General features: G+C 51.7%; 8 protein-coding genes; 5 read left to right on the forward strand and 3 right to left on the reverse strand.

The window, feature by feature from the left end:
• The first annotated feature begins 309 nt into the window (after nt 1-309).
• CHC_T00007418001 (hypothetical protein) lies at nt 310-1,946 on the forward strand. The gene is made up of 4 exons (XM_005711005.1): nt 310-340; nt 578-1,539; nt 1,582-1,806; nt 1,914-1,946. The coding sequence occupies exons 1-4, from the start codon at nt 310-312 to the stop codon at nt 1,944-1,946; spliced, it is 1,251 nt and encodes a 416-aa protein (XP_005711062.1).
• Nucleotides 1,947-1,951: 5 nt separating this feature from the next.
• Nucleotides 1,952-2,732, reverse strand: CHC_T00007419001 (hypothetical protein). XM_005711006.1 is given in 2 exon segments: nt 1,952-2,066; nt 2,067-2,732. The coding sequence occupies 1 exon segment, from the start codon at nt 2,730-2,732 to the stop codon at nt 2,067-2,069; it is 666 nt and encodes a 221-aa protein (XP_005711063.1). The 3' UTR covers nt 1,952-2,066.
• Nucleotides 2,733-9,253: 6,521 nt separating this feature from the next.
• Nucleotides 9,254-10,313, forward strand: CHC_T00007420001 (hypothetical protein). Its single transcript, XM_005711007.1, has 3 exons — nt 9,254-9,297; nt 9,365-10,185; nt 10,285-10,313. Exons 1-3 carry the CDS (start codon nt 9,254-9,256, stop codon nt 10,311-10,313), a joined length of 894 nt encoding a protein of 297 aa, XP_005711064.1.
• A 37-nt stretch (nt 10,314-10,350) lies between these two features.
• On the reverse strand, nt 10,351-11,592 carry CHC_T00007421001 (hypothetical protein). Its single transcript, XM_005711008.1, has one exon. It carries the CDS (start codon nt 11,590-11,592, stop codon nt 10,351-10,353), a length of 1,242 nt encoding a protein of 413 aa, XP_005711065.1.
• A 1,544-nt stretch (nt 11,593-13,136) lies between these two features.
• Nucleotides 13,137-14,629, reverse strand: CHC_T00007422001 (hypothetical protein). The gene is made up of 2 exons (XM_005711009.1): nt 14,307-14,629; nt 13,137-14,205 (listed from the first exon to the last, which is right to left on the reverse strand). The coding sequence occupies exons 1-2, from the start codon at nt 14,627-14,629 to the stop codon at nt 13,137-13,139; spliced, it is 1,392 nt and encodes a 463-aa protein (XP_005711066.1).
• A 773-nt stretch (nt 14,630-15,402) lies between these two features.
• Nucleotides 15,403-18,036, forward strand: CHC_T00007423001 (hypothetical protein). XM_005711010.1 is given in 7 exon segments: nt 15,403-15,426; nt 15,680-16,286; nt 16,790-17,190; nt 17,300-17,462; nt 17,582-17,751; nt 17,850-17,882; nt 17,883-18,036. 6 exon segments carry the CDS (start codon nt 15,403-15,405, stop codon nt 17,880-17,882), a joined length of 1,398 nt encoding a protein of 465 aa, XP_005711067.1. The 3' UTR covers nt 17,883-18,036.
• A 743-nt stretch (nt 18,037-18,779) lies between these two features.
• CHC_T00007424001 (hypothetical protein) lies at nt 18,780-19,832 on the forward strand. Its single transcript, XM_005711011.1, has one exon. It carries the CDS (start codon nt 18,780-18,782, stop codon nt 19,830-19,832), a length of 1,053 nt encoding a protein of 350 aa, XP_005711068.1.
• A 1,368-nt stretch (nt 19,833-21,200) lies between these two features.
• Nucleotides 21,201-23,655, forward strand: CHC_T00007425001 (hypothetical protein). XM_005711012.1 is given in 2 exon segments: nt 21,201-23,435; nt 23,436-23,655. 1 exon segment carries the CDS (start codon nt 21,201-21,203, stop codon nt 23,433-23,435), a length of 2,235 nt encoding a protein of 744 aa, XP_005711069.1. The 3' UTR covers nt 23,436-23,655.
• Nucleotides 23,656-23,708: the final 53 nt, after the last annotated feature.

Here is a 23,708-nt window from a genome sequence, read left to right on the forward strand (position 1 = left end):
GTCTCCGCACAGAAGGTGGCTCTCAATCGAACGCGTTCGTCGTGGCACTAAAAGAGCACTATCGGGCAATGGTGGAGGAAGGGAGGTTGGACGGATCAACGCACGAGATGCAGCAGCTGGGAAACCGCGAAAACCCGGCCGGCGACCAACAGAGGAGAATACATCTCACAAAAGCGGATCAGATTTTTTCGGATCAGATCAAAGTAGATCAGGGTTCTCTGTTCTGTAATTGTGTTTGTTTGTGTAATTAATTGGAATAAGTTTTTGAAATGGGGCAAACAGAAATCTGGATGTTGCTGCAGCTGCGCCATGCTTTATTCAAGCACTGAGATAAAGTACTGTACTGCTGTACTGTTGGGGTATTAACTTTTGACGAGCACGCCGACAGCAGAGGACGGCATACTGTAAACTCTCAGGTTAGAGAGGCTGGCTTTCTTGATATTGACTGGCAACGCATGCCGCGCGAAGTGCGAATGGTAACCCCCCAACGTCTTTGCTTGTGTCCCCTCCTCCTCCTGTGCTTCTGCGTTCTTGCTTGTGTCCCCTCTTTCCTCCCATGCTTCTACTTTCTTCCTAGCGTCCATCGCAGTGCGGCGAGTAAGGACACCTCATCTATCTATTTCAGGTCCCGCCGTCATCCCGAACCTTGAAATTCACCTCCGACGTTGCCCACTACTTACCAGACTACCGCGCCACACGCCCCTTCTCCCGCCGGCCATGCAACCTGTTGAGGAGGCCGACTGCCGTCCCATCCCGCCCAACTTTAGCTTCGTGGTCGACGACGTCGTTCTCGCTTACCATGGCAGTCTTCTGTACGAGGCCAGGGTTCTAGACGTCGAAGCGGACGAGGGCCAACCTGCCAAGGCCTATCTCGTCCATTTTCAGGGGTGGAGGAAGTCATGGGACGAAAAAGTCACTGCAGAACGCGTCTACGAGCACAACCACGTCAATCTAAAGGTTGCCCATAAATTGTTAAATGGTGCAAAAATGAGGCAACAGGCCTTGTACCCTGTGAATGCAGAGAAAGAAGACCCCGCAAAACAAGTCAACGCCCCTCCTTCAGCACCACCGAATGCTCTCTTTCAGATCCCAACCCCGCTACAGCGACAGCTCGTCGACGATTGGGAATTTGTTACGAAGGAGCGCAAACTCGTACCTCTCCCACGCGAGCTCAGTGTCCAAGGCGTTCTACACAAATGGATCAACGGAAGGAGGCAATCTACAGACAAGGCTACCAGAGAAGTCGCCGAAGGACTTCAAGCCTATTTCGATGTCGCTCTACCCAAACTGCTCCTCTACAAATTCGAACGGCCTCAGTATAACAGCATATTCCACACTGGAACACCTAGCGATGTTACTATTCTCCCAAGCGCTGTATACGGCGCAGAACATCTCCTCCGACTCATCCTCAAGCTTCCCTTTTTGCTCGACACAACTGATGTGCCCAAAGACACCATGGAAACCATAGCCGAAAAAGTCAACGAACTCGCAAAGTATTTGCAAAAGAACGGAAGAGTACTCTTTTTGACCGAATATCAAGCCGCCGATGAAGAATACCTCAACTCCATCGCCCAAACATAGTTGCATGCGACAGGTACGCCTGGGATCACCTGCCCATTTCCACTGCGAACGCTTTTCCTTGACTATTTTTCCCGTGTCTTTCCGCTTGCAGCACGTGTGAATATCAGAGTAAACGCATTTTACTACAAAAGCTTCAAACCACACATGACTGTGGAGAGCTCCTTCAATTGCGCTGTTCTCGACAGTCCTTTAACCATCTGTCAAGTCCACCCTTCGTCTGGTGTCGTGTGACGGCATCTGGGGTCGTGCTGGTGCCAAGCTCATCTTGAAGGGGTCACTGCAAGGGTTGCCTCTTCAAAAACACCCGGATCTCTGGCGTGATTTCCGGAAAGATGGCCTTGTTCTTCATCGCCCGACACAAGTAAGCCTGTGAAATGTAAGCCTTCAGGTTTATTCTCATGCTGCCTACTCCGTACTAAACATTACTACAGGCGTCCGCGCTACTCATGCATTCTACAGAACCGTTCGATAAACAAAGCGTACCACTATTCCACCTCATTTCCCAAGTTCGCATCACTACTGACAACAAGTGGCTTGCCGGAACGGATGAGAGAGCGAAAATGATTGGACTCCGACCATCGCTTCAACTCTCTTACTCGCAAAATTGGGAGCGGGTGGGTAGAACTGGCGGTCATGGAGTCACGCATGAGCCTTCCCAATCGTGTTGATGACGCCTTGTCGAATTGGTCGGCCTGCGACAGGTATTCGTCGACATCCATTTCATTGCAGTATCGAGTTGTCCCGCCCGCCAATTTCATCAAGGTCGACATAGCCACTCGTGAGTCTTGAATGACTAGAAGCATGGCACGATCGCATGTGAGCTCTGCAGACCTCTGCCAAAGAAGCAACTGAGTGTTGAGAACTTCATACATAGCCCGACCCAAGTTTCCCCCTAATGTTGAGGTGGACATTAACAAGAGCAGGTTGGCCATCGTCACCCAGACACCATGCTCACTCTTGAGATGACCAAGTTCGTGTGCAATAACGGCCTGGAGCTCTGCAGGAGCCAACAACTCGATAAGTGAAGAGTGGATAACAATAAAAGGCGAGTTACCTTGTACAGCCAATGTGTAAGCATTCGGCACTGGGTTTTGGCGCACATATAATTGCGGTATGGGTAAGTCTAGCACTTGGCAAGCCTCCTCTAACATGGCGTTGATGCTTGGGTATTGCTTTTCAGAAACCTTAATGCCTGTAGCGATATTCTCAAAAAACATACTCTGCTCTGCCATACGCAGCAAGCTTCGGAGCACCCCCTCTAGCCCGATAAACGATTTAAGGGTGCGTGTTGCACGAACATCAATGGGGTGACGAAAAGAATCTGGCCTTAGCGATGGGAATTTCACACGGGGAGCGACGGCCAGTGTTTGTCCAGTAGCAGATGCTTGTGTGGCTCTGTGCAAGGTGCAGCGTCGTCGGCGAGGTTGGTAAATTGCCGAATGGGCTTCATTCCGTTGAATGAAAGCACTCCTAGAGCCCGCAAGTTGGTGCTGAGGTGCAATTGTCGGGACAAAGGCCATGTTTTGGGTTGGGTAGTAGCTCGTCAGTCCTTGATCGATTCCTTTGTTTCACCCGACAGCGGTCTCAGCTAACAAAAAAAGAAAAATGACTTTGTGTTCTCACATGCAACCAAGAACTATTTTCTGACGATGGGCCTCCAGGACGAAAGAGGGGGCCACTACTTGGCTACAGCGGCCAGAAATGAAACTGCGATTGGTAGTGAAATCTTTGGATCCAACCACCAACTCGCACTATTATTGGCAGAGGGTATTTGCATATACATCCAACCATTCAACGACAAGTATCAAAAATATCTTTAGTTCTGAATCTCCAACGTGACCACAAGTGAGAGCAAACATAGTTCTGTACCAGCTTCCATTGTCCATATCGTATGCACGTTGAAGACTAAGACTTCAGAGGCAAATGGACTGTTTGTCCTTTCTACATACCTGTACATACAGTACAAAGGCTTCAACTGATTTAAGTCTGAGACAATCTAGAGCTGCAACTCTCTTCCGCAACCCACCCCCAGGATGGCGTAAATCTCTGGCAGTCCGTCAAGAACAAAAAACGATGAATGCGCAAAAGCACAAATTCTATCACATAAACACAAAAGGGGAGTTAAAAGTTACCGATGTAGTGTAACGGGAGACAGTTTTGTTGAGTTTAAAACCAAAAATACATCGCCAAAGAAATCTTGCAAAGTCTTTGGCATCTGCACTGCTGCACTGGGGTAGACTGTGGCATGCTTGTCGAACAGTTCAGTGCTTGACACAAGAAAGAACATAAACGCAACGGCTGCAAAGATTTTTCTATCAAGCCCTTCGTCCCCATGGATGGAAATTCGCAAAAACGTGAAGTAGTGGGCAAAAAATCTGAAGAATACTCTTTACATGTGCCAGAGCTCCACATCTCTGGTCACGAAACTCGCAAAGGGGCGGCTAATTGCACTGCTCTTCCCCTCGACCTTACAACGACTCTTTCGCGATATCGAATGTTTCTTGCATCTCCAAGCGGAGGAATCTCTCCTCGCTCGGGACCGGCCCCTTCCATTTCGTAACGCAATGGCTCCTCTGGATCGTTGTTGTATATATGTACGTATCCATCGACGTCAATCGAGGCACCCCAGTTTTGAACGTTGCTCGCATCTGAGGATGACACCGGGACCACCATGTTCATATCCATGTCGAGTTGGAAACGGTGTAATCCGATAAAGAACATACGACTTGCATAATGAAGTGAAGTCGTAGAGGCATCACTGAAATCTAAGCCCTCTGCTGAAATAGCTTCCTCTTGACCGGGGAAATGGCTCGAAAACACCTTGTTCTTACCTTCCTTGTCTGCAAAGCTGCTGGGGTTAAGTAGCATAGCAGCGCAATATCTTCTTCTAGATATTTCATCGCCTGCAAATATTGAGCTTCCGCTTCCGTACGGCATTTTGAATTCAAATTCAGCTCCTGGTCCAAGTATGACCTTTTCGGCTTTCGAATACTCGGTACTGTCCTCTGGTCCGGTTACAAGGACAAAACCGTATCGGTTTCCTATGTTTCGAGCTAGCAGAACTTTCGAGGTGGAAAATTCGAAGCGAATATCCGAGCTGCCACTGTACCCAAACATTTGTAGTATCTGTGTTTTCCTGCCCATCTTGATGTTTAGGTACCCAGTGTGATGCGCGGCGCTATTCTGTCCCTTGAAACATACTTCCACAGTTGCACAAGACTGAGCCCCGATTGAGACATTTGAAGGACTGACTAATTTGAAGACAGAGCTTGGTTCATGTTCATGATCCTTGAGTTGAGTTGATCCCACCCACATTTGGATAACCCTGCCCCGAGACGTCCCGTTAAACACTCGGAGTCGCTTAGAACACGAAGCTTCGGTTGTCCTGTAATATGTGAGAGTTGGTCTGTCAATCGAAAATTTGACTGCGGACGATCGCCTAGAATTGCTTTCCACGAATAGAGGGACTTCATAAGACGAACCAGGCTCTGGTCTCCCAAGTAACTTGCAGATGAGCAAAAGACTCAGCTTTTTTTCCTTCGCAATGTTGCGTTTTATGACTACTTCGGCCCTTTGTTCCGGCTGAAGAACCAAATGCCCCGGCTCCACTATAACATGTGCACTTCCTGGCCTCGTCGGCTTCGCAAGAACCTTAATATGAACTTCCATGTTTGACTTTGATCCACTGCACAAGGGAAGAACGACTGACTCTGTATCAGGAGCGAGAATCACTCCTTTGGTGCGCATCTTTCGCGGTAACCTGAGCTTTGGTTTGTCCTCTGCTGAACTGTTTTGCTTTGTTGACCAACTCTTAGCACTTGCGTAAGTTGCAGCCGAAGAGCTTCTCCGCAAAAGTTGGGGCAATGTCGGCATAGGATCAACGGATGGCTTTCCTCTAGCTGTTTCGTGAGAGAGACCACTTGTCATATCTCCGTGCATTGCAGCATTTCTTAAAGTTCGGCCAGCAGTTTCTTCAGAATTAATCGGCGCGCTTTCAATAGCTCCAGACGTTGCTCCTGATAGTAGAGATGGTTTGAAAGGAAGTACATGCTTTTTTGTGTCAGACATTGCAGGTGTGAGAGGCCGAAGAGCGGCCTTCAATCCCTCCAACTTCATCGGTGCGGTAATCGGTACCGGTGCTCCGTCATGAACTTTGGCCATAAAACCAACAGAGCGTGAACTGTTAATGCCTTCCAAAAACTCCAGCTTTCTCATTGCAGGGTCCACTTTCTGCACGAAATCGTTGGATTCATAGCCAACGAGCTTTCCATAAGGAGTTTTGGCGGCAGTTCGTTTAGCAACTGTGCCACCCTCGTAGCCCACCATTTTTCCGTATGGTGTTGCCTCAGAAAGTACGTGGTAAGGGTACCCATCTCGCGAAATGATCCCCCCTTGTTTGGAGACCAACTGTTCCTTTCGGTCAGGAGAAAGGGAGGACTGCTTAGGCGTCTTCGGAGTACTTTTGGTGGTCATTGTCTCAGAACTACTCGTACTCTGGCTTTTCGTCCTCTGTTTCTGATCAACAAGACTTCTTGATTCGTGGTCATGGCTGTTGACAGTCTTTTCGCTTCGATGACTTTCAGCAGAGCATATGTTGCCACTATCTTCATGACCAGCTTCCGAATGTCTCCGTGCGGCAAGTGTACTGATTGCATGTGAACGGTGTTGAGAAGGCGTGGAAGCTGGAGTTCTACTGGCTTCATTCTCACGAGAAGGTTCTGGTTCTGGTAGTCCTGAATTCACTGCACTTGTACATGAGCTTTGTGGAGAAGATCTAGGGTCCTCGAGCCCTTTGATTTCTTTTTGAGAAGAAGTTTGACGAATATTTGAATACTCCAGAATTGAATCTGAGCGTTGTCCAGCAGGTATGGAGTTCTGATGTTGGCTAGCTCCACTCCCAAAGGAGGCTTGGAGAGCGTTTGAAGATACCGTGGCAGGATGTGGGCTTTGTCGAGAAGAAGTGGGACCCTTGAAATCGCGGGCTTCACTGTTGCGAGAAAGTTCCGACTGAACCAGAGATGCCCTATCACTCTTAACTAGCTGTTCTTGTGTGGTCTCTGTGGTCTCTGTGGGCACGTCCGTCCGGCGAGTCTCTTCCGCAGGTTCGCATACTACCCATTCCACTGGATCCATAAGGCTAAAAATGCCTTCACATAAGGGACCATATTCAAAATCCTTCGTCACAGCGTCAATGCCCGAAGCAGAAACGACTACGTCGAGGGGCTCAAAATTCATAATATTTGAGTCATCGTGTGATGGAACAGAAGCCATTCTGCGATTTAGACTATCGTCCAAAGTAGAATCGTCTTGGTCGCCACTTCTTGAATGTCCCGTCAAATGACCAACATCGTAAGAGGCCTGGCCAACTGAAGCACCTCCATTTCCGAATGAACTGTACCTTCGTGTGCTATCTGAATAGCACTGCAGTTCAGAGGCACCCATCGACCTAAGTTGAGAAATAGTCTCTGACCCGGTGAGAAGAGATGCAGGGTTGGCAGCAGTAGCTCGCAGCGAAATCACGTGATCAAACGCTAAGTTGTAGTCACGACTCTTAAACTGCTCGTCATGCTTTGAGGTCATTCTTCCTAGCTTGATTAGGATTGTTCCTAGGTAGAAACGGTTAGAGCCTTCATGCTGCGGACGCTTGAACTGGGCTGTGAATGAAAACGATGAACATGCCGGTATCGTAGTGGGAATACACTCGCAGCTCTCTTCCCCATCACGTGCGATGCTGAAGGCTCCCCCCCCTGATTCAGTTACTATGACGTTAATAAATAGAGGCGCATCATGTTTAGTCTCATTCCACACCGTAACAACCTCCTCGTCAGTCTGTTCGTCGTTGTCAAAAGAGATGTCTGTGTCTTGTCGATTTGATTTAGACGCAAATTTAGGCCTCTTGACTGCGATAATCGGTTCGGTTCCGTCTGCACCGAGGTTTAGCGTTGTCTCGTGGGCAATTCCCTCCTCGTCTATAACAGTGAGGACTAAGCTGGCTGTACTTTCTTGGTCAGATATATCAGGGGCTGCCCAAAATGTCAACATCATATCTTCGTAGCCTCCTGCACCATCGGTTTCAAAGTTGACTGTCCCTGAAATGACAGAAAGCAACGTGCTATTGGGGTAGTCTGGATTCGTCTCGAGGTTTGCCGACACCGGGCGTATACTTCCATTGAGCTGAACAACCCTAATGTTGATTGCATATGGAAGCGGAACTCGCGCAACCCTGTAGCCAAGGTCAATGTCAATAGTCTCTTCGAAACCAACGAGTGAGCTAAATTCCACTTCATGAACGATTTCCGGGACTATATGTGACGGTAAAGCACACCCCTCTAAACCATCGGTAAACGGGTTGATGCTGACCTCAAGAGATTCCGGCGGGTCTAAAAAGCGTCGATTCACTTCTGATGGATGCCGCATGAGGTTTGGAAAAATCGGAGCCGTGATTTTTGCACTTCTCGCCTGGAAGACCTCAGGCATGCTCGGAGACGATAGTACATATCTGCTTGCAATTGACGCTCGCTCTGGCCCAGATACATAGACTCTTTCTTCACCGAAAAGGTCGAGGTCTTCCCAATGTGGCCCGTTAGATCTCTCCTTCTGTCGTGGTAGGGACTTCGGTTTGTCTTTGGTTGCGGGATTTGGAATTGTTGAGCTGTTTCGTGATAAAGCGAAAGAAGAAGCGCTAGGTTTCCCTGGACTCTTTGGGGGTAACCTTGGGCTAGGCGGAATGTTGTCAACTCCTGATCCATTGGTAGATGAAGCGAAACCTGCATCGTTTGAAATGGTGGGGTCATTCTCACGAGCCGAATCGTGGTGAAGAGAAGAGGTGCCATCAGCGAGCGCGTGTTCTTTCCTTGAAGATGAATGGCGAAGGAGAGTAGGATGCATGAGAGCCCCACGTTCCATAGAATGCTCCTCGTACGCATGGGGCGAATCCATCAAATCCGCTACTGAGTGAGGCGCCAAGTTGTGACTAGGCGAAACACTGTTGGGGCTGTCGTGCATGGGGGATGGTGCGAAGGTAACGCGTGGTTGCTCCTGCACAGATGGAGAAAGAGCAGGAGCGAGAAAGGAGGGGGATGGGTTGCAGATAACGTCTGAATGACGGAGCTGTGGATATATGGAAGCAGAGGGACGAAGAGCAGCGATTGCAGAGTGTTCAGATTGTGGCGGAGTGGATGGCGCAAGCATTTTCCGACAGAGACTAGGAGATTGAGGGAACGGAGGGATGAATAACCATCATGTTGCCTTCGAAGAATGGTTGTCTGAATGGGAAGAGGATAAATTGCTTTACGCTGAACGATTTCGAAAAAAGCGCTTGGCGTCCCAGCTATTCACATTATGCGCTTTGCGCGTCCACTGTCGTTCAAATTTAAACCGCTAATATTGTGCTCCCGCCAAAAGTTTTTGAAATCGATTTGGCACATCACATGCCCCGCTGCCTGAATTTACTTAAGTAATTAATTTTCGACTCTGTCAAATTTCCGATCTCCACCTCCACGTGTATCTAGAGAGAGAGATCCTTAACACACGAGACGCTTCCACACTTGTCGCAACTCAATTGGACGTATTTGGCAAAGATCTTTAATGCCATTTCAGCCCTGAAGCGCACGAATTAATTTGTGCTATTCTTGTTCATTGGCTATCTTAAGTCACGTACAGTACTTTCCTCATGCCCAGTCACGGACATCGTTCTGGCCACCCATTCACCGCTTCGCTTATCAAACCGGCACGGCTTCATCCGAGAAAAGTAAATACCGTTCCCATGGTACTCCCTGCAAAGAGAGCACTATCCACGTCCGCACCCTTGCTTCCTCGCGATTGCGCATCTTTCCCGTGCCGCCATGCAAGCAGCGTTTGCAACAACGGGCCAGTTGCCTACGTTTTCCAAGTCTCTAAACCCTTCCTTGTCACGATGTTCACCGACTTCAACGCACATCACTGCTCGTCGTGCACGTTTTTCAGCCTCGCTTTCCTCTCCATTCCCACTTCCTGATTTATTTTCCTTTCCCAACGTCGTCTTCCTCTCGTCAACGGCCTCATCTGACTTTCGCCCAGAGCTTGTCGGCTCTTTGCTGTGGACGGCAGGTCTCTACCTCGGCTTTTCCCAGAGCAAACGATGGGGGTCTATGGTTTTTGACGCTCAAGCAAAGTTATTAAGATCCTTTCAGCTTCCAGAATTGGCAGTCGAGGTCCTTGTCCTTCCCACACATTCGCTTCCGTTTCTCGCGACAGGCTTCGGCATAGATGCAGTTCTTCGCCACGCAAATGGCGGAAGTGCTGTTTGGGCCATTGCTGCCGGTTTATCGGTAGCAAGTTATGGTGGAATTTACGAACTCGCGAGGTCCTCGGTCACCCCAAAAAAGCTTTCTGAGGAAGACCAGCGACGATATGACTTGTTTGACGACTTTGCAAGAAGAAAATTACGGGCATGTGGTATGTGCCATTTAATTGACATTAAGGAGGCTGTGCGAGGCGACCCAAAAGCAAGATCCCTCACTTATCTTTCTGATGAAAGCTTAAGGAGGTTTGTACGAAACCGGTTCCCAAAGGCGAAACGGTCCCCCAATGGGTATTATCGGGGTTTATCTCTTCTGGATTTGAGTGAAGCTGCAAGACAGTCGGCTCAGTATGGAAGCTTTGAAGAAGGATAGTGAGTTGCAGTGAGTAGAGTTGCTCATTAGCTAAAATACGAAAAGCAAGCTGGGCGTGAGCAGGGGCGAGCGCCATGAGTTGCAGGCGCCAGATATTGGTGCTCATATTTCGCGTTCAAAAGGTGTGTATAAAGAAGCCGGAGCGCAGCTTGGGCTCAAACCATGTCGACTTAGGGGGCATCACCTCCCCATGGTCTGAAACCTGAAAGAGTTGTTTCACAGTGACGGGATGCAGAGCGAAAGCTACAGTGCCATCACCTTTTCGCACTCTGTCTTCCAAGTAGGGAACTCCTCGAATGCCACCGACAAAATCTATGCGGTCGCTCTTTCGAGGATCTTCGATGCCCAAGAGCGGCCCCAACACGTTTCTTTGAAGCAGGCTAGCATCGAGAGCGTCCGCCACGCCGCACTTCTCTTTTGGCGGGGGCAACGTGAATGAGTGCCAATCATCCTCCAAAAAGACGTACACAGAGCCAGGGTTTTCCGGTACTTCTGACGGCGACTTTGCCATCCTTGTCAACTCGCCTATCTCCGACAGCTGTTGTATGAATTCGGATGGTTTAAAAGTGGGCGGAGGCCTTACGATGCGATTGTAGGCTAAGATATTGAGCTGGCTGGCTGGGAAGAGGACGGTGAGAAAACAATTAAATTCCTCCTCCCCCGTCCACGCTTCCCCAATGCTGGCCTTCCTTTCACGACCGACTCGGGCTGCACTCGCCGCTCGATGGTGTCCGTCAGCAATGTACGACACGGGAACGTCAGACGCGAAGAGATCCACGAGCTGGTGGCTGTGTGACTCTGACAAAACCCAGACCTTGTGCAGAACGCCGTCATCGCCTGGCGGGACGTCGAAGAGCGTGTCCTCCATGACGGCGTGATTGACAATCTTGTCGACGTCGACGACGTCGGGGTAGGCCAGGAAGACCGGGCCGACGTTGGCGGACAGGTGATCCGTCAGACGAGTGCGGTCTTCCTCCTTCTTCGCGCGCGTGCGCTCATGGCGCTTGATGACACCAGCGTCGTAATCGGAAACGGCGGCCAGCGAGACCAGGCCTCGCTGGGACCGGCCGTGAAGCGTCTGCTCATAGACGTAGAGGCGGGGTTCGGAGGCGCGCACGAGGGAGGAAGAGCGCTGGAGTGAAGCGAGGGCCGCGTGCGCGGCGGTGTAGGTCTCGGCCGCGGCGGCGTCGTCGGGGAGACTGGCGTCCGGGCGGACGACGGAGATGAAGGAGGAGGGGTTCGCGTCCAGGATGGCGCGGGCCTCCGGGAGCGAGACGACGTCGTAGGGAGGGCAGACCAGAGACGCGGCGACGTCGTTGGAGGAGGGGAGGAGGGGGCGGAAGGCTTTGATCTTCATGACGACTGGAGAGCGGGGAGCGGACGAGGGCGTTTAATGTGTTGATGGCGGATGGGTCACCGTGGATAAATGGTGGGATGAATGAAGAACGGACGGCGACGTGAGGATGCGGGTGGAGAGAGTCGCCTGCACCAATTGCACCGTGCGAGGGCAGTACAGATCGGTATTGTACTTATACTGTACCGTCGGGAAATGCAGATCTATGCACGTGCTGTGCACGTGGGCGGAGATAATGAGTATCTTTCTAAAGCTCTAAGGTTTTATCGCTGTGCACGTTTTTTCCGTCTTCGCGCACGTGTCCTGTACGGTACCCTTGGTACGGTACAGAACTTGTACAGTGGCGTGCTCCTCGTGCAAGGCATTACACTACGGTATCACACCCACGTTCGTCATGCAGGCTGCATGATGTAGCTCGGGAACACGGCAGGTGCGGTAATACAGTTGTACATTACCCCATCTTCCAACAATTGTTGCAGCCCTGTTTCTGCAGCATGCAGGCTGCCAACTGTTTTGACTCAGAGCAAGTCTAGCACCATCTTAGCATTTTCAATCATCAATTCTACAGCCACAGTCCTTTCTTGAATGGCACACCCTCACAGCTATGGTCGTCCTATCAGTCGCATCCCTAGCTTTGGGAACAACGGCTAAATATACAGTATTGTGAGCGTTATCATTGGAGACGGAGCTAACAATTATTCTCAGTTCTCAAAGGACTTGAACAATATCTGCAAAGTCCTCGCAGCACATCCTGTTGTTGTCAAAGGCGTCTTATGAGAGATAGCTCGCAGCACATCGTGTTGTCATAACTCATTGCAGCCTCGTTCGCAAACCTTAAACGGGCTTTGAGATCGCACATGCACTCGCTTCTGAGCTGAAACAATAAGGCGGTGACGCTATTTAACACAAATACACACAAATCAAGGTCTGACCCCCTCCGTAGTAGATCAGGCAGGAGCTTAATTTAAAACAGGATTAGACAACAATGAGCTTGTATGCGCTTTCAGATGAAAATCTGCAAGCGCAACCAAGACCACGGCGTCTAGGGACTGGAGCGAAAGTGATAGTTGCTCAGCAGACTCGCAAGAAACCGTATCTGCCCCCACGTATGAACAATCCTGCTGGCTGTAGACAACCTGAAACGACAATGCGGTCAAAGTTGTTAATCTGCCAGAACTTGAAAATCCCAAAACTCCTGTTCATGTCCCAAGTCAGACGATGCAATGGTAGCAGACTAGCAAACTTCACGAGGTGTAAACGGAAAACAGGGTATAGGGCCGCAGACTTCACAACCGCCGGTGCCCTCCATTCAAGTGCACGCTTCCTCTGCAACTCACCGGCAACACGCGCACTTCTCGTACGTCAACAACATGCCTCCAATATGATAGGATTGCTCCTTACGACTAACGCCGGCGCTATTAATTTCGCTGGGATAGTTTGAAAGCTCTGTCCATGCACCGTACTCCCAACAAATCCCACTGCGAGACAGAAAGTCATAGGGGAGCACCATGGAATGGTTTCTTATGGTTAAGATCATTTTTCGTGAACTATCCACTTGCCACTTGAGCATCGCTGAGCGCCTTCTCAGCGGCCAGCCTTCCCGATAGCATAGCGCCATGCAAAGTCGGTGAGTTTCGGTGATCTCCACAGACGTAAACGCCCCCTCCCAATGACGTATCTTGGTCAAAGCAAAAATCAGGAGATTGTGCGGGTAACGCATTCGCAATTCTGTAAACTTTGAGCAGCGACCAATCGTCCACCTCCGCACCAAACCATTTCTTCATTTGTTGGCGAACTGCCACTTCCAACTCATTATCGTTCCGATTGAGTTTGTCCTCCACTATCGTTGTTGAAATAAGAGTTTTGCCTGCCGGTGCGTAACTTGGTGCAACTTGCGAAGGCACAAACATGTTGTTAACCGGGCCATCTTTGTCCCCGTCCCCATTGAGAACCAGGATTGGACGCTCGATTGGCGGCGGAGTTTCCGAACTGAAGTACATGCATATACTGCCACCAGAGCGGGCCGTCGGAATCTGAGCACCAAGCAGTCGTTCAGCAGCGGGGCCCTCGACTGCCACAATGATAATTGGAGAGCTGTGTTCTTCCTTCGTTGTTTGTACGCTTCCGCTGTCAACGCTCAGCACTGGTGTGTTGAGGTGTATATCCACGTTGTCTGGTAACGTTTCTCTCATCTGTTCCGCGACTGCACCAATTCCACTCGCCGGGAGTGAGGCTGGAGCTTCGGAGAACATCCGGAACACAAACCTGAGCATCTTAGCCGACTGGTCTGCGAGTGGAAAGAGAAAGATTCCTCGATAAAATGGACGAAAAAAGGCTTGCACAAACTCTTGTGAAAAGCCCTTTTTGGTCAAATAGTCGGCAGTAGATATGTGTGGTGCGTTTGGGTCGAGAATATCAGACACAGATGTGGCCAGAAGTTCTGTGCGGAGCAAAGCAACACGTAGCTTGTCGACAAGCGAACCAACTGGCGCGAATACGCCGGATAAAGCTAACAAAGGAGCTCGAAACGGATCCGAGATGGTATGGAACGCTCCTTGAAGACGAATAGTCGCCCCTGGTAGAAATGGCTGGAGATTCAACTGGTCATAATGAAGCCTAGAGGCGCAATTGTCACCATGGAGCAAACACAAGTCAGCATTGTGTGCAACGTAAAATGTATTATTCTACGACACAAAACTTGGGTCATTGTTACTTACTGCTGACGGCACTCGGGGTAGGCCTCGATAAAAACCTGGAAACCACGGTCGAGGACAAAGCCGTCGACGACGTCTGTACGCACACGTCCGCCAACGGCGTCAGATGCCTCAAGCAAAGTGACGGGAACGCCAGCTTTTCCCAACGCGTGAGCTGCGGATAAACCTGCGACACCAGCGCCTACGACAATGGCGCGTTTCTCAGCAGTGCATTTGATTATACACCGTGATCTTACAACGCCTGTCAAAGGCTTTGTCCGGAGGAAAGGGGGGCCCGTCGCAAAGCTAAATGCGGCCAACATTGATGCACCTGTGAGCGGCGCCATCAGACTTGGTCTGTTCTCCCATGCGTGGGAGGACAATGTCGGTCGTCGAGATGGAGGGCCGGTGTGTAAGAAAGTCAACAGCGGGCAAAAGATGTGTGTGTGTTTCACATGAAGTGTATTTCATGCGCGTCGCAACTGTAGAATTTGATGCCAGCAAGGTAAGCCTTGAGCTCAATGTTGGCCAATCCTGGGAGCTCATTCATGATTTAAGGTCAAAAGACGAACCTCGAAAAACCTTAACTTCTATTCTATTGTCGAATTTGATACCGGACTGACTTCTTCACAGGTCATGTTTTTCTGTAGATCTTCCATGGCACTACGAGCATCTTCTTTGTCGAATCGGGGGGTTGTATACGTACAGCATCATCCAACGAACAACTGAGGCCTTATTCTATTTACAAGTTGCCACAGGATGATGCGTAACAAGTCGCTTAACATTTGGTACTTCACAGTATAAACTTATATAACTAAGATATGCACAACATTTTCACGGAGGCGCTTGATACTTCTGACTATTGCTTGGGGAGCATTCGTGCAACTTGCAGCTCTGTCTTTCTCCTCCCGTTTGCTTCTATGAGGCCGGGGTCATCTATAGCACTTGACATCTTGCAATGTCGAGAGAAAGATGCGACGAATTGCTACTGAGCTGGAGTTGAAAGGTACCCTGGCGACGAAGTCTGATCGAAGCCGGGCCTTTGTCCCAAATTTGTCAATTTAAATGGTCTTCATTCATCAGACAGGGGCCCATACTCAGTAACGTTGAGACCCCCCTTATGTCGAGGCACAGCCTACTTCAGGTCTACATTCATTGATATTTATTAGACTGCGATAAAATGGTGGTCCTTCAGAGCAAATCGAACCGATGCCATTGACAAAAAAAAAAAAAAAAAGAGAGAAATAAAATGAGACATTTGATTTGATCAATCCGCCTCTTTGTAAATTTTTCTTCTTGAGCTCGTCGTCACTTTGTGCAGACTGTGCAGCACTCTGCACAGAGAATCGTTTTCGACAGCGAATGTGTCCCGAACTAGCCCTTCAGGTTACGCCTAGTACCTGCTTGTAACACGCTGGAGAGTTGGCTTTTGTTCTCTACAGAGCAGAGGAATTCCAAGCTTGCGTAACAGGTTTGCATTGCAAACTACGGCACCAAGACAAGGAGGAGCAATGGCATCGCCCGTCATGCGCGGAAGGACTGCTTTCGTTGTGACATCCGGCCGGACCTTCTTGCGAGCCTCACAACTCACCAGGCATGTATGTCCGGCGGTGAGGCGATTTTCTGCCAGCCGCACACCTAGAGCCTCAATTGAGACTGAAGTTGGTCAGAAAATGAAGGATGCGATGAAGTCCAAGGACAAGGATGCTCTCAGAGCACTGCGCGGAATTCGCGCAGCCTTTCTGAACGCCCTAAAGGAAACTGGAAGCGGGGACACGCTACCAGATGATGTGGCGATGACGCAACTGAGAAAGCTTGCAAAGATGCGCACGGAGAGTATTGCCATGTTCCGGGATGGAGGGCGAGATGATTTAGCTGAGGCCGAGCAAAAGGAATTAGAAATCATTGAACAGTGGTTGCCAAGCTTGGTGGGTGAAGAGCAGACTACGGCTTGGGCAAAGGAAGCCATTGAGAAGACCGGTGCTTCGAAGAAGGGGGACATGGGTAAGGTTATGGGGTAAGTTTAACGTCAATTCGTTTCTATGCGCGTGTTCCTGGAACTGGTTACTCGGCATTGCGCGATATTTATCAAACCGATTCTCTGACAGAGCTGCTTCCGGTTTGTTTCCACTTGGATTGGTTGGCTCATGTTTTTTTGTACAAAGGGCAGTTATGAAGGACCACAAACAAGAAGTGGATGGTACTCTTTTGAGGGAGATCGTTCAGAAGCTCCTCGCATAAGCCGTTTCAGATATGTCTCTTGAAATGGAAACGGCGCGACGTCACGTGCGACATAGGAGTAGTTTTGTCAAAGCATGCAGGGATGCGAATGTGTTCCTCTCACTTTGTGCTGCTGAAATTCCCAGATGAATGGCAAAGATGCACCAGAAATGTTTTGCTTTAAAATTATGCGGGAATGCTACTGTACACCAAAATTGTTTTTACTTTTTCTTTGGATCTCCCGATTCTGATTCTTGCCATCTTCGTAAACAGTGAAGCGGAATAAGGTTCGACTCCTCTTCTCAGCCATCTCAGAGTTGCGATTGACACCGAAGTCGGAACTAAAACATCCAGCGAGAAAGCCAGAATGTTGAACACAGCGTTTGTTTCATCCCTTGCGGGTGTCAAGTCTGGTTTCCTTTCACAGGGCCTGCCAACACCCTCGACATGCCGCAAACCAGCGATGGGCATCTCGACCATGGGGCTCGGAAACCTGGCTTCTGGCGCCAAACTCCTGCTCGTGACAGGGGCTTTAACAGTAGGAGCGATAATTGTGCTCCCGCAAGCCAGTTCGGCGGGCTTGTTTAACTTCAGTGGCGAGAAGCCCAGCAACGTTGGCTTGCGCTCCGAACGCTACTTGGACAGCTGCCCTGCATCTCCGAACTGCATCTCGTCTATGGCTAATGCGGTACGTAATTTGGCTTGTCTGCGCGTTAGGATTTTAGCACGGCATGCTAAGCAGATCTCGGTGACTGGTACTGACATTGACATTGGTGTACGGTACATTGCGACCGCAGTATGACTCGCACTTCGTTCCTCCATGGACTTATACAAGTGCAGGATCGAAGAAGACTATGGCAGGAGCCATTAGGGATGTCACAAAGGCTATCGAGAACTATCCTCGAACGAAGATAATCGAAAGCCGGCCGACAAAAAGCGAAGTAGGAGAGGGACACTACAGTACGTTATGACAGTTTCCTTGAACTTGCGTGACGGTACGGGTATCTTGCTTCTTCTTTTATTCTGACACCGTGCTTTTGACGTCGGCGACTACGCGGGCGGGCATTTCTTGTGAGCAGTTTATGCCGAGTTCAAATCGAAGACGTTTGGGTTTGTGGATGACGTCGAGTTCTTGTTCCAGCCGGATCAATCAACTGTAGAATATCGCAGCGCGTCGAGGCTTGGAGAAAAGGACTTTGATGCGAACCGCAAGAGAATTAGGGAACTGCGAGTGGCTTTGCAAGAAATGGTAGGGGGCCACGACATCACTTCTGAAAGGAGCTTTTCATATTGATCAGCATCTGACACCTTGACATTACGTTTTGACACCATGTTTTGCGATACCAGGACAAGGGCTGGGCTTCCACAGGCTACAACTGATATAGACGTTAGCGATGCGCTTACCCGCAGAAGGGTGGAAGGGACAGGGTAGCATACAGTGGTGTAGTTGAGTTCAAGGCGGCTTGTCCTTTTCTCTCATGGCCTTCTCTTTTGCGTTGACAAAAGCCCATAAACCAGGATTGATGTCATCCTGCTTTCCTTCCCTGACCAAGTGGATGGCGTGCTGGGCCATGACGGCAGCGTATGGACGGTTGCTGTTTTGAAAATCGGATTGAACCTCTGCGAGGACGTTGCAAAACGCATGCACTTTCCTTTGGGCCTCTGTCTTTTCATCGCCCTCATTTGGTGGTGTGGCTTGCTCTTTCTCTTTTTCGAGTAGAGTACCTTCTTCGTCGCCGTCGCCGTTACAATGTTCTGGGATGCGTACCCATCGAGACTGGAAGGTGTCCGCAAACTCGTCGACGGCTGCAGATGTACCGATGTCCGAGACGGGCGGCGGGACAACGGTGCGCAGACGTTTACGCAGCTCAGTGCGCATTTGAGCATTCAGGAGCTCGCGCGGACGGCGCGGCATGAAGACTGTTTGTATCTGGCGTGCGAGGTGGAAGTGCTCTTGTTGCGGACGCCCGGACTGGAGTGGGGAAGTGGGGGAGAACCCGGCAGGGATCCATCCTATGGGACACGCAGTACGCTCCCGCTCCCTCGTCCCACCCTCTCATACCGTATGAGAGGGTGGGACGAGGGAGCGGTGCCACGGCTTGTATGACAAAATTATAATCAATGGGCGCAGGCAGCACGGGCTCACATGCACTGGCGCGCATACTGTAGGCTGTAGTGTACTGGTGCCGGAGTTTCGGAGATGAAGCTCCGTTGAGCAATCCTTCGCCCTCCCTCCCCACCACTAACACCACCAGATTCGGACCATCAACACCTTCAATGGCTGCGAGCGGCAAGTCCTCGATATGCATAGTCGGCGCGGGAGCCATCGGGGGCTTGCTCGGTGTGGAGCTATCGCGCCAAGGCCATGTGGTGACTTTTTTCGCGCGCGGCGCGCATCTGGCCGCCATGCAAGAGGCGCACGCCCTCAAGCTCATTAAGCCGGACGGTACGGTGGTGCAATCATCAGCCGACTCCGTCTTCACGGGCTCATTGGCGAACGTCCCAGTGCAAGACGTGGTGGTGCTCGGGCTGAAGATGCATCAAATCGCGTCGGTGCTCCCCGCGCTGCCAGGAATCGTAGGGGAGCACACAGTGATCCTGACGACGCAAAACGGGATTCCGTGGTGGTACTTCCAGGAGTACAACGGGCCTGCCGAGTTCCGCAACCGGACGGTAGAGGCGGTGGACGCTGGCGGTGCGCTCAAGACGGGGATTGATTCGGGCAAGATCATAGCCACGGTGGTGTACCCCGCGGCGCACATCTCGCGGCCGGGGGAGGTGGTGCACGTGGAGGGGGTGCGGTTCCCCGTGGGCGAGCCGAGCGGGGCGACGACGGAGCGCGTGACGCGGGTGTCGGGGATGCTGGTGGCGGCCGGGTTCAAGGCGCCCGTGCTGGCGGACGTGCGCGGCGAGCTGTGGCTCAAGCTGTGGGGCACGGTGGCGGTGAACCCGCTGTCGGCGCTGACGCACGCGACGCTGGACGAGCTATGCACGGTGGACTACTCGCGCGCCGTGGTGATGTCCGTGATGCGCGAGGTCGAGGCCGTGGCCGCGCGCCTCGGCTCGACGATGCGCGTCCCGATCGAGCGCCGCGTGGACGGCGCCGCGCGCGTCGGCAGGCACCGCACCTCCATGCTGCAGGACTGCGAGGCTGGCCGCGAGATGGAGGTGCAGACGATCATGGGCGCCGTCGTGGAACTCGCCGAGCTGTGTCAGGTCGACATCCCGTGCATCCGCACGGTGTACGGCACCGTCAGGATGCTCGCGCACGTGATGCGGACGCAGAGAGTGAGGATTTGCCCGATTGCGTTGGATGCGGCCGGCAAGTAAACAAGTTATGATGCTGTTTCCCTTAGTTAAAAAGGGCTAATACTGTAGCCCTTTTTAATTAAGGATTTTCCCCTTAACAGAGCGTTGCCCGTGACGACGGCCCTGACCATGCATGCGTGTGCACAGCTGCGTGCGTGCACACGCAGCTCCCCCGCAACACGGCGTGTCCACGCGGCACACGTGCACACGTGCTGAATCTATAAACGGCCCGCCCAGTCGCGTTGCCCGTAACGAGGGCTCTGATGCGCACGCTCCCCGGCAACGAGCGTGTTGATGCTGGCATCATGGCAGCCCGATGTCAGAACCGGCAGCGGGGAAACCAGGACACGGATGGCAATTTCACATTGCCAGCATTGTCATGGCTCCCCGCTCCGGCGAGGCATGCTGTTGACAGCAGTTTGACATCAAACACTCTCGACACTCTTGACTGCACTGCTCTTTTAATTCAAGAGTAACCTTAACTCAAGAGTACATTACGTTGACCCGTTGGGCTCTTGACTGCGCTGCTCTTTTAACTCAAGAGTACGTTGAGCCGTTGGGCGCGAGGCAGGCGGTACGGCAGGAAAAAATGATACAGGGCAAGCGCGGATGCATCGGGGGTACACGTGGCGACTCGACAAAGGCCCGATTGTGGATTGTTGACAGTGCTGACATCAGCCGGCCCGGAAACTGACACGTGCACACGCGTACGCGGTCGCATATAATCATAACAACAGTAACGAAAATAGCACCCCTCTGGCGCGCGACTTCTTGTGAGTGGCCGCGGGGGATTAGAAACGTGTCAGGCGGCCACGTGTCCGGAAACGGGACGGCGGATCGGGATCGCGGCGCCGCGGTCGCGATCGACAGGCAGGTGGCAGCTCTCCAAGAGCTTGGACAGCGGTGGATAAGCCAGAATCTCCTCCTGCCAGCCACGCACCAAACTCCCTCCACCAACGCCCCCACCGTGCCACCGCCCCACGGCCTCGCGCCCGCCACTCCCCCTCTCGCACTCCCGCCTCCTCTCCACTCTCCGCACCGTACGTACCCTTTCGCACCCACCCCTCCCCGGCCCGCCTTAACTTACCTTCTCCCAGCATCGCCATCCCATAACCTCCCTTTCTCTTCAAGTCTGACCCCCTCCCTTCGTTTCCGCTTTCCTCCCACCCCACTGCTCGTACCCTTTCGCACCCACCCCTCCCCCCGCCCGCCTTAACTCTTAACTTACCTTCTCCCGACACCGCCACCCCACATCCCCCCTTTCTCTTCAACCCACCCCCACCCCGACCCCCTCCCCCTCGTTTCGTTTCCGCTTCCCTCCCACTGCTCGTTCCCCCCCCCCCACCCTCCTCCTTCTTTCCCTCGCCCTGCCGCGGCCCCGCGGCACGCATGGCTGACGACGCCCGCCAGCGCGCCAACGCAGCCTTCCGTCTCGGAGACTGGACCAGCGCCATCGACGGCTACTCCTCCGCCATCGACCATCTCTCGCTGTCGGGGCTGCCGGACGACAAGAAGCTCTTTTCGAACCGCTCGGCCGCGCATTACAAGCTCGCGCGCCACCTGCGCGATGCCCATTCCACGGACCGCCCGCGCATCAGCCACCATCTGGACGCCGCCGTCAAGGACGGCTCCGCCGCCGCGGAGATAGACCCCGCCTGGCCCAAGGCCTGGTGCAGGATAGGCGCCGCCCTCATCGAGAGCGAGCGCTTCATAGAGGCAAAGGAAACCCTGGAGAAGGGCTTTCAGCTCTGTCCAAATAGTGAGGATGTCGAGGTTCTGTACGAACGCGCGCTTGAGCTCTATCAGGAGTTTGAGGCCGTCAGTGTCAGGGCCTTGGGGAGGGGCACGCGCTTGCTCGCCGAGATGGACTATCGTGGCGCTGTAGCTGCCTTTTCGGCCGCTATTTCCGCATGCGAAGCAGAGGACCGCTTTCCCTCCAAGGAGATGTATGCCGCACGTTTTGATGCCTACATTGCTCTTGCCAAGAGGGAACAACAGTTTGGGGAGCCAGACACTTGCTTTGACTATGCCTTGGACGACGCCGACCGATGTATCAGGGTTGCCCCTACTTGGCCACGTAGTTGGGTTGCCAAAGGAACAGTTCTCAAGTTGACAGATAAAATGTCCGAAGCCCTCAAAGTCACAAAGAAGGGGCAGGAGTTGTGCCAAGAGGATGATGAACTCAATCAACTGGTGAAAGACATTTCCCGTATTTTGGACGACCGGGAGCGAGAGGCACGTAACTCGAAAACTGAGTCTGCTCGAACCGCAAAGCGCAATGGCGTCGTCAAAGAGACAAGCTTGTACGATGTTTTGGGCGTCAAACCCGACGCTACGGATTCCGCCATCAAAAAGGCGTACTATCTGCAAGCGAAAAATTGTCATCCTGATAGACATCCTGACGATCCCCAGGCCACGGAGAAGTTTCAGAAATTAGGCGAGGCTTATCAAGTACTTTCGCAGGAAGAGACACGAAACTTGTACGATTCGAATGGCATGCAAGGCTTGGACGAGAATAACGTTGAAACGATGGAGGCAAATCAACTCTTTGACATGCTATTCGGTTCCGATCAGTTTGAGTTCCTCGTTGGTGACTTGCAACTCGCTTCTTTAGCCTCTAATGTAGATGAAGACGGAAACGCCCCGGCGGAGGACTTTTTGAAGAAAATCCAAAAGCAGAGAGTTCGAAAGCTTGAGGATGAGTTGATACGAATCTTACGGCCATGGACGGATGGAGACAAGAGTGCTTTTATCCAATGGGCGTACACGAAGGCCGCGTGCATGGCCGAGTCGAACAGCGGCCCGGCAATGTTGTACACAATAGGACAGATATATGCGCGGAAGGCAGACATATATTTAGGGCGTGACCATTTGCTAGGGATTCCTGCGATGATGAGCTCGTTTGGGTACACGACGCACAAATTGTCAACACAGATCAAAGCGTCGGGAGCTGCGTTGAAAGTGATGGACAAGCAACGCCGGATGCAGGAACGGGTCATGCGGATGGAAAAGGAAGGGCGCTCGATCGACGAAAGCGAGGCGCAACGGATGGCGCTGGACATGGTCGAAAATGCGTTTGATATGATGTGGAAAATCACTGTTGTTGATATTCAAAGCACAATCGATGAAGTGGCAAGTTTTATCCTTGACGGGAAGGATTTGCGGGACAATACAGTGGAGTTGGAATGCTTGATACAGGACCTCGACGAGGAAGGACGGTTGAGTATTACAGGACCGGGGATTTTACATGCGCCGTACACGATGGGATCTGGTACAGTGGTGGAGTCTGGTGTGGACAAGTCCAAGACACAGTCGCGGTCGATGTTAGACAATTTGGAAAAGGGAATCGAACGGTTTCTGCTTCCAAAGAAAGAGCACACGGAAGGGAAACGGGTGAGAAAACGGGCCGACGTGCTGCATGCAAGAGCGACCGGGCTGAGAAAGCTGGGAAAGATTTTCATGCAGGTCGGCCAAGACTCGGCAGCATCAGCGGTGACGATTGGATCGGCAGCTGGAGCGGCAGCCGGAAGTGAGAACGGTGGGTCACCACGGCGAGAAGGATTTGCAGCAGATGGCGATGGTATACATAAACGAGGCAGTGAAACGAGTTCGTCGGTTTCATGACAGAGCAAACGCGAGTGTGACAAGAAAATATTAGATCAAGTGATACACGCTCGAAAAGTAGGCGTGTATCTAAATTTACTGTAGGAGATGCTTAACTTTTTATGTACAGTACCAGAATTGAAAACGGACTCCCCACGTGTCGTACGTGTGAAATGACAATGACAGCGTGTCCCCGTGTCCACGTACGAAGACGGCGCAGCTCGGGAGATATTGTTGGATTCGGAATGCATGCTTCACACAGCTCTTCGGAGTGATTTTTTATTTCCTTTCGGC

Source organism: Chondrus crispus, genomic scaffold (genome assembly GCF_000350225.1).
Source record: "Chondrus crispus Stackhouse genomic scaffold, scaffold_73, whole genome shotgun sequence".
Classification (NCBI taxonomy): Eukaryota; Rhodophyta; class Florideophyceae; order Gigartinales; family Gigartinaceae; genus Chondrus; species Chondrus crispus.